Below are 10,199 nucleotides of genomic sequence, written 5' to 3'. Positions count from 1 at the left end.
AATCAGTGATTACCCATTGCTGACTACATGACAGTAAAAGTTTAAATTTTTTATTTAAAATTTGAATTATAACGGTGACTCATTCAACTTCCCCGTTCCCCGCCCCACGACACGAGCCGCATTGCAGCCAGCAGAGCAGGTCAAATGAAAAGTCTTTGCCGCCATTAAAATAGTTCTACATTGAAAACTAGCTAAACCATCATAGACATTTTATTTAATTCTTTGCGTATTTTTGAGTAAAATTACTTATTTTACTGGTAGAAGTTTTTGTTCAAAATTTGTGTCAATACGTTATTTAAATTATAGTGCTTGTATTGATTTTCACCTTTCACCAGACGACCAATGGCAGGCATAGAAATTGTTGCGCATCGCTTTATAAGGATTTAGCTGAACTCTTTCTTCCATATTAGTATTTTATCCGAGAGAGGAAGGTTCTTTTTCTCAAGCCAAATTCCTTTATTCGGTTAGAAATAACAATATCCTTACCGTACCTGAAAAATGGTGAGTACTCCTAGACCCTAATAACTAATAAGATTAACTTAGTTCTAGCAAAGCTAGGCCTAGTGTAATTTAAATGATTTGGTGATTGGATTATCTTTTGTAGCATTTTTAAATAGGCTTAATAATTTCACAAACTTATATTATTGTATAGATTAGCAGGTAAGGTAATAGGCCTAGGCAGGCTAGAACAGTTTTATAATTTACCGGTTGAGATACTGTACCCAAGTTAAGTTATGCCTCGATGATGAGGTTGTTGGCAGTGCCCCACCACACCCCCCACCTTTAAAATAAGACATTGCAATTAGCATGTTAGTGGGTTAACTTATTTTGCCAAACTGCAATGATACAAAGAGTTGATTTTATCTTGATTAGGGGTAGGCCTACGTTAAGTTAATAGCCTAGGCTAATTTCCGTAGTGAAGTGTGATATTTTCTAATGATGGGAGAATCGAATAAACTTACTTTAAAGAATCGAATACAGTGAATTTGTAGCCTCCTCTGTATTTGAATACTTGTATTCGAACACCTTTGGGACTAGAAAGGATGTAAAATGAGTTTGTGATTATTTCATAATGCAATCCGTTCTTATGGCCACTGTTACATGTAATTTTGTTTTACACTAGTCCTAAGTAACTTAATTAATTCATTAACTAGTGTAATGCAAAGTATTACCTTAAAGTTTACAGCAGTTATTTCAAAACGAATAAGCTTTAACAGTCATATTTACAATGAGTTTAACCCTCCGAGTGTCACGTGTTTTGGCCTTAATGTCAGCCTATTTTTTGCTCATTTGCAAGGTTTTATTAAAACTGATCTGAGAAGCTTAAAAACAATGTTAATTAATACTGTTCTAAGTATATACCATTTTGTTTGGAAAATCTTGGGCTTCAATATTATATATAAAACATAAGGAAGATTAAAAAAAAAAAAAATTTTTTAGGTAAAAAAATGTATAATTTCGAAAATTTTCAAAAAAAAATAAGTTTGCGCTCAATGAAATTGTATAAATTATAGGCCTATAAATATTTGAAAATAGCCACTTTGTTCTAAATTTTATGAGGATTACAAATATATAATAATATAAGGAAGTAGATTTGCAAATAAAAAAGTTATGGGCAAAAAACAGATTTCAGTACATAGCGTTTAGCTAAGAATGCATAGCCCAACCATAGCTAGGAATCTGGCTGATAATTTACATCAATATCACTACCTACTTCTTCAGGATCATCAACCAGCACTTGGGTCATTCCATATCAAGTGATCAAAATAAAAAATAAAATTTTCCCTTATGTTTTTCATTCTTGTTAGTTTTTGGTTTATTTAATATACACATAAAACCAATTTAAAATTTAGAAAAAAAATATTTTTATCTCCTTTGGTTTTTTTGTAATCTTACTTTAAAGTTCCAAAAAAAGTGTGGTTTTGCGCTTAAAGGGATTTACGTTTTATTTAATATCTCAAGAAAGAATAAAGATAGAAAGGTAAAACAAAAACCATTCTTTTCAGGATTAAATTAGCTTTAATTTGATATACAACATGGCAGTATTTAAAGTAATTAAAATTTCAACCCCCCAAACTCAAAATTTCAAAAGCCAATCCCAAAAAACGCATATGATTAAAAATTTTCAAAAAAATACCATGGATCCTTAATGTTATTAATAATTTATGTCCAAAAATTCAAGTTGGGATCTCAATGGGATCCATATTAAAATAATTTTTTTGTATAAGCCTGCAATGTAAATAGACAAGTCGTAGGCTACAGGGCTAATCGTTACATTCATTAGCTACAAAAATGTCTAAGTAACGTAACATACAATAAAAAGCTCAGTTGTACAATACAAGTACAGTAAGCCTAAAGTGTCTAAAATTTGGTAACTTCACTTTTTAAATAAGATATCAATTTCCTTTGATACAAGCTTCTTTGAGGATGAAGAGCAAGTTAACCCAGATTCAGAAATAATTGCGGAATTGAAAGAAAAATTTCAGAAAACTACAAAAAAAGTGAGAAGTTCTTGAGACTTACAACATTACCTAAAAGTTGGACTGTGAAAAATTGAAATCGAGTTTGGTGTCAGTAATAGGATGGCCAGAAGAGCTAAATCGTTAGTTAAAGAAAAGGGAAATAATGTCATGTCCAGACCCAAAGCCAGGAAACACTTTGGACCAGAATGTTGTAGATAAAGTCAAAGCTTTTTACAACTCTGATGATGTGATTCGAATTATGCCAGGCAAGAAAGATTTTGTAGTGATGAAAGTAAATGGATAGAAAGAAAATGTGCAAGAGAGACTGGTTTTATTAAATTTAAAAGAATACTTTGAACCGTTCAAAAAAACAGAATCAGCTGTGAAAATTTTTTTCTCAAAGTACGCTGATTTAAGACCGAAGAACTGTATCTTGGCTGGGGGAAATGGAACTGACTCTGTTTGCGTGTGCACAACGCACCAGAATGTAAAAGGAATGATTGTCGGAGGAAAGCTGAAAAAGGTGAAGATTGATGAAGCTACTGATCTTGGCGATTACAAACAATGTTTGTCACAAATAATGTGCCAAGAAAATACCCCTGACTGCTACCTAAACAAATGTGTAAAATGTCCAGGAGTATTAAAACCAAAGAACTAAAACTAAAAGAAGTACTTCTGAACCACTTTGAAGAGGGGATGATAGAGACCATCACATACAAACAATGGGTTTCTGTGGATAGGTGTACATTTGAGACATTTTGCGAGACTGTAGAAGAATTTGTGGACAGTTTTTGTGAACAGCTTGTTGAACTAAAGAATCATTCATTCATATCCCGTCAGCAATCCAAGTACTACAAAGATTTGAAAGAAAACATCCAAGAGGATAAAGCAGTTGTAAGTTTGGACTTTTCAGAAAACTACTCTTTTGTGGTCCAAGACGAGGCACAGTCTTTCCACTGGAATAATAACCTCTGAGCTACTGTGCATCCATTTGCTGTTTATTACAATGAGAAAGGAGAAATTAAGTATACAAGCTTTGTAATAATATCAGAATGCTTGATTCACGACTCGGTAGCAGTCCATTTATTTCAATTGATATCTTATTTAAAAAGTGTTAAAAAGTAAATTTTATTACGGTACCAAATTTTAGACACTTTAGGCTTACTGTACTTGTATTGTACAACTGGTTAGGCCTATAGACTATTAGCTTTTTATTGTATATTACATTACTTAAGACATTTTTTGTAGCTAATGAATGTAACTATTAGCCCTGTAGCCTAAGACTTGTCTATTTACATTGCAGGCTTATACAAAAAAATTATTTTAATATGGATCCCATTGAGATCCCAATTTGAATTTTTGGACATAAATTATTAATAACATTAAGGAGTAATGGTATTTTTTTGAAAATTTTTAATCATATGCGTTTTTTGGGATTGGCTTTTGAAATTTTGAGTTTGGGGGGTTGAAATTTTAATTACTTGAAATACTGTCATGTTGTATATCAAATTAAAGGTTATTTAATCCTGAAAAGAATGGTTTTTGTTTTACCTTTCTATCTTTACTCTTTCTTGAGATATTAAATAAAACGTAGATCCCTTAAAGCGCAAAACCGCGCTTTTTTTGGAACTTTAAAATAAAATAACAAAAAACGAGATGAGGTAAAAAATTTTTTTTTTCATATTTAAGCTTCTTTTGCATAGATGTATCTAATGTAAAAAGATCAATCCTGTAAAAAATGGTGAGGTAATTGGTATTTGATCACTTGACATGGATTGACCCACTTCAAAACCACTTAAATCTTCTTATAATGCACCACGTATATCACTACTTTTGATTTTTAACACTAAAACAATGATAAACGTAATAAAACACATCAGTCATCGGTCCGAGGGTAACCTAGCTGTTTACAAATACACGCACGTCAGCTCAGTCAGCTGTCTGCTACAATATTTTCGGAACTAAAATGAATAGTGCTTAGAGACAGACCTCTGCAGAAAGCTTAGAATATTACGGACAGAACGATACCTAACTCAATCCAGTACAGTCCGATTCAGTTAGTCATAGAGCCTTCGCCGTAAACAGTGTTCGCGAGTCGCTGCAGCGACGCACGACACTATACAAAGTGCGTTACGCGTCGCTGCAGCGACGCATGACACTCGGAGGGTTAAAAGAGTCAACTCAAAGATTACCGGTGTCTAACTCAGACCATATTTATCTTCGTTACCTATTGATAAACCTAAAGCATTCCAGCCGGTTTTCTCCTTCTCATAATGCCTGGCTGTACAGGTAACACAGGTCATTGATAGAGGGCTAATTGAGAACGATAGAAAGTCACAAAGACAAGAACTCATTTTAGGAGGATATGGCCATAATCTAAGTTAGATTATGTTTTAAAATTCTTGAATGCAATCGTCATTTCGTCATATTTAGTTAAATTTTTTAAATGTCTACTTGCTCTGACAAACAACAGGTGCAATGGGCGTTTTTGGAGAATTGCACAAAGTTTTAGGCGTTGAAAACTTCTTTAAAAGTCACCAAACGGCTTAAAGGTAAAAATTTTCTGGGCAAGGACCCACGGACCCCCTTCTTGTGGGGGTGCTCCACACCCCCCCCCCCCCCCAACCCCCTTCCTCTCTTGGATAAAATACTAAGAGGAAGTCTAAGTTACTGTACATTGGGAGAAAGCTTATAGAATCTGCCAAAATCAATGATACCTAACCAATTTTGATCCAGTACAATCCGATTCAGTCAGTCCCAGAGCCTTCGCCGTAAGTTAACTTAATCGATGTTTGTCAGTCGATGCGTTGACGCATTTACACCACAACCTTGGCTTTCTCAGAGTGTTATGTTCAAAGACTAATAAAGTAGGCCTAGGCCTACTTATGTATTTTAAAATAAAAAATAACTTACTTGATTATTTACCATGAGTACAAGTGAGTATTTACTTGAGTATACCTAGCCTTACTTAATTTTCCAGCGTGAGTGTATCTCTATCCATGTTGGCCAAGCTGGAGTCCAGATCGGCAATGCCTGCTGGGAGTTATACTGCCTGGAGCATGGGATCCAGCCCGATGGTCAAATGCCATCAGACAAGACTGTTGGAGGAGGTGATGACAGTTTTAACACCTTCTTCAGTGAAACTGGAGCAGGAAAACATGTCCCTCGTGCTGTCTTTGTAGATCTTGAGCCAACAGTAGTAGGTAAGAGATTAAGATTAGTAGGTAGGCCTAAGCCTTGGACAATGATAACTGGCAATTTAAGTTAGGCCTAACTTTACTTATTCATGATTAAGTTTTTTTACCTCTTTCTTACCTTACATGTTATAAGTTATATACTTTGCCTAGTGCAAATGTTAAGTTAAGCTATCCTATTGAAAGTTTAGGAGCTAAATGATTTGGTTAACAGTTAAGTAAGCCTAACCTATATATATAGGCCTAAAGCTGTTTGAAAGATATAGCTGATTCAATGGTTAATGAGCTTACTTGCAATTCCAAAATATAAAAATAAAACTTTGATTGTCAGATGAGGTTCGAACCGGCACATACAGACAGCTGTTTCACCCAGAGCAGCTCATCACAGGCAAGGAAGATGCAGCGAACAACTATGCTCGAGGCCATTATACCATTGGAAAGGAGATTGTCGACGTTGTCTTGGACCGTATTAGGAAGCTATCTGACCAGTGTACCGGACTACAAGGTTTCTTGATTTTCCATTCCTTTGGTGGGGGTACTGGATCTGGATTTACTTCTCTTCTAATGGAAAGGCTTTCTGTTGACTATGGGAAGAAAAGCAAATTGGAATTTGCCATCTACCCTGCACCTCAAGTAAGTGACAGAGTTCAAATGTTTAAAATTACGTAGGATAATTGACCAAACTACTAAAGAAAGCTCTACAATTTCCATACTGAGCAGTAACTTAAATGTCAAACATTGGTCTTAATGATTACATTTAACTTAACTTATTAAATTTTTTATCGCTAATTAAGTAAACTGACTCTCTTTCTATGAAAGTGTGAAATGTTGGAACTTTACAGGCCTATTTATTTAATTGAACTAGAGCTCAAAATGGTGTTAAGTTACCACTAAATTAAATTGACAATGAAAACTTCTTGTAGGCGTAGGCTATGTCCTAAGCATGGCAGGCTGTCCACATTCTGGAAAGTCAGGGAAAGTAATGGAAAAAAATTCTGGTCATTGAGTCATGGAAATAGACAAAAAGTCATGGAAATCCCCAATGATAGATGGATTTGAGGGGACCTTTTAATGCTCTAGTCGGCCGTAACCCCGACTATTGCTAGCAGTTTTGGGGATTTTTCGCAAATGTACGACAATTCAATTTAAACAGTTGTATTAGCTTATGAGTATTGAGTTTGTATTGGTTCATTGTTGTACCTATTGTACTCCATTGTTATCTGTTAATACATATTTCAGTATTTTCAGTGAAATAACTTGTCTAGGCAGTATTGTTCGTGTGTGTACGTTATATTATAATTTTCTAAAGTTCGTGAGTCATGGAAATCAATGGTTAATGGTCATGTATACGGTACCTAGTCATGGAAAGTCATGGAAATTAATGACAGATTTTCTGTGGACGTCCTGCATCCTGGTTACTTATAAAAAAAAATTAACCCCCATCGCAGTAAACCTGCAGACTAAGAATGCAATTTTAATTTGTTTTATTCTACAGTATTTTATTATAATATTTCCTCAAATATATTAGATTTATTCCCTATTCAAATAGCCTATAGTACCGGTACCGGTAAGTTACTGTAATAATTAGGTTAAACAAGTTTCTCTATGGTTGAGGAAAAAATATAAGCAATTGAGTTGGATCTTAAGCTAAATATACAAATTCAGGTTATTAAGACAATAATAGGTTTTTACGTACCTCTCAATAGTCCAATGATTAAGATTGCTCAGTAGCCTACTAGTTTTGTAACGAAGACAACCTTCCTAAAGCAAGTTAAGTAGCCTGTCTCTGAGATGGATCATCCGATTTTGTTGAATCCAAAATTTAAATTGAAGCCAAGATTTAAAGCTTAGTTTATTTTACTTAACAACACGATTTTCGGTAACCAGAGAAATGTGTATAGGTAGGCCTAATTGGAAACCCTAAAAAGTAGGCTACAGGTTTTGAAGAGCTCCATACTAACATTGAAATTCAAACTTTAATTCCAAAGAAACCACTCATCTAATCTTTCTTAAATGTTCATGGCTTACTTGTAGGTTTTATTGTAAACGTTGGCACATACTTTTGTAATACAGTGGAACCTCGATAAGAAGACCCTCGATAACAAGTCACTCTTGATAACAAGTGTATTTTTCAAATCCCCTTGAATTTATTTTACCTCTAAACACATGTTATTGCAAACCTCAATAAGAAGTCAACCTTGATAACCAGACTAATTTTATAATCCCCATAAGAGTCTTGTTATCAAGGTTCTACTGTAGTTAACTTATCATACTGCTGTACATTTTTTTAAACATATTCTTGAATCATTATAAAAGTGTTTTTTGTGACACAAGAAATAACAGTAGGCTAACAAAAAAATAAGTCATAAGAATCATTACTGCGTATTGCATGATAGGTATGGTCGCCCTTTCAATTAAAAGTATTAAATTGCCATAGGCTATTTCATTTGTTAAAAATATTTACCATTCACCGACAACTATCTGAAATTTGTTTAAATTAATTAGTATATTTATTTTCATAATTCCCATTATTCCAGGTTTCCACTGCTGTCGTAGAACCTTACAACTCCATTCTGACCACCCACACAACGCTGGAACACTCTGACTGCGCTTTCATGGTAGACAACGAGGCTATCTACGACATCTGCAGAAGGAATTTGGACATTGAAAGACCAACGTACACAAACCTCAACAGGCTGATCGGTCAGATTGTCTCTTCAATCACAGCTTCCCTGCGATTCGATGGTGCACTGAATGTGGATCTCACAGAGTTCCAGACCAACTTGGTACCTTACCCCAGGATCCACTTCCCCTTGGTGACCTACGCCCCAGTCATATCTGCGGAGAAGGCTTACCATGAGCAACTGTCTGTCATGGAGATCACCAATGCCTGCTTCGAGCCGGCCAACCAGATGGTGAAGTGTGACCCCCGTCATGGCAAGTACATGGCCTGTTGTATGCTGTACCGAGGTGACGTTGTGCCCAAGGACGTTAATGCTGCCATCGCCACCATCAAGACCAAACGGACCATCCAGTTTGTCGACTGGTGCCCCACTGGCTTCAAGGTTGGAATCAACTACCAGCCACCCACTGTGGTGCCGGGAGGTGACCTTGCCAAGGTAAGCTTATTGATATCATTGCTTTTTTTATTTCTGAGAAAAGGGTTTAATGTTTTAGAAAGTGCAAAATTTAAAAAAAAATATATAAGACCTACCTAAAGTATTATGATAGTTTGTTAACTTAATACCACATTTGCGGATCAGGTTTATTGCTAATGTAACTTAAGTTAATTTACTTAATTATGTTTTGCTCCCTGGATTGATGCAGTCACTAGGATAAAATAGGTTACACACTTTATTATTTTCATGCTACAGTAGACTCCCTCTTATCCCGACACCTTTTAACTGGACATCGGTTTAACCGGACTATACTCGGGGAAAATGACATCTCTTTAACCGGACAATTTTAATCAGCACATTGGTTTAACCGGACTAGATCGGCAGGAAGTGGGCGGTACTGAAACAAAAACATTTCTCGTGGGATAAATTTAAGACTAATATCATAGTAAACGGTCTGTTTTAACGAGTTTCTGGGGACGTCGGTTTAACCCCCGGAAAACCCGTTATCCGGACTGGCCTCGGTCCCGATATAAATCAGGGGATAAATGACAACAATTTGCCTATTCTATTGTAGGTTATTATTTTGAAGTATTCAATCTTGTTCAGGCTTATATTCTATTCTATAAATCTAAATAAAAATGGGGTTGCTTCTTTATTTATCTAAACACTGTAAGTGACTTTTAAATAAAAACTTATAGTTATTCAAAAGATTTGTTTTCAATATTTATTAGTAGACTACCATTTTAAATACTATTATTCTCAGTCATGAAATGTCAGTTGGTTTTTCTGAATCCTGTTTGTTTGATGTAATACCGAACAGTTCTTTAGGGTTTTTTTTGTTGCCAGGTACAACGTGCAGTCTGCATGTTGTCCAACACCACCGCCATCGCCGAGGCCTGGGCTCGACTGGACCACAAGTTTGATCTGATGTATGCCAAGCGAGCCTTCGTCCATTGGTACGTGGGTGAGGGTATGGAGGAGGGAGAGTTCAGCGAGGCTCGTGAGGACTTGGCTGCCCTGGAGAAGGACTACGAGGAGGTCGGCATGGACTCTGTCGAGGGAGAAGGCGAAGGAGCTGAGGAATACTAAACTCCTAGTCAAACATGCTTTTTTCTCTGTATACCTTATACACAGTATTTATTGTATTATTGTAAACATGTAATATTTATTCCATTTTTTATTTATATATTTATTAAAGCCAAGCATCTGAAATGAATTTAGTTGTCTTATTTAATCCAAGGATGGTTTTAAAATAGATATAAGGCAATTTTGTTCATAATTCTAGAAATGTATGGAATAATGGATTCAGTGACCAGGTAAGTGTGATCTACCCAAAAGAGTTAAACAAAACTCAAAGGTATATGTTAAAAGTTTGATCTGAGGAATAGTTGTAGGTAATGTAAAACAATCTGGATTGTACATCT

General features: G+C 35.3%; 1 protein-coding gene across 1 annotated transcript; it reads left to right on the top strand.

The window, feature by feature from the left end:
- Positions 1–343: 343 nt before the first annotated feature.
- On the top strand, positions 344–9,991 carry LOC128994007 (tubulin alpha-1 chain-like). Its single transcript, XM_054418195.1, has 5 exons — positions 344–501; positions 5,443–5,665; positions 5,988–6,289; positions 8,194–8,775; positions 9,622–9,991. Exons 1-5 carry the CDS (start codon positions 499–501, stop codon positions 9,862–9,864), a joined length of 1,353 nt encoding a protein of 450 aa, XP_054274170.1. The 5' UTR covers positions 344–498; the 3' UTR covers positions 9,865–9,991.
- Positions 9,992–10,199: the final 208 nt, after the last annotated feature.

Source organism: Macrosteles quadrilineatus, unplaced genomic scaffold, assembly GCF_028750875.1.
Source record: "Macrosteles quadrilineatus isolate MER2022 unplaced genomic scaffold, UCM_ALF_1.0 Scaffold_5__1_contigs__length_97177068, whole genome shotgun sequence".
Lineage (NCBI taxonomy): Eukaryota > Metazoa > Arthropoda > Insecta > Hemiptera > Cicadellidae > Macrosteles > Macrosteles quadrilineatus.
Note: the sequence above shows the minus strand (reverse complement) of the source record. Positions and strands in the feature narration are given on the sequence as shown.

Bases quoted from the DNA above. Each gene is read 5' to 3' on its own strand.
- LOC128994007 (XM_054418195.1), top strand. The intron at 6,290-8,193 runs GTAAGTGACAGA...CCATTATTCCAG, and splicing joins CCATCTACCCTGCACCTCAA to GTTTCCACTGCTGTCGTAGA. The intron at 8,776-9,621 runs GTAAGCTTATTG...TTTTGTTGCCAG, and splicing joins CGGGAGGTGACCTTGCCAAG to GTACAACGTGCAGTCTGCAT.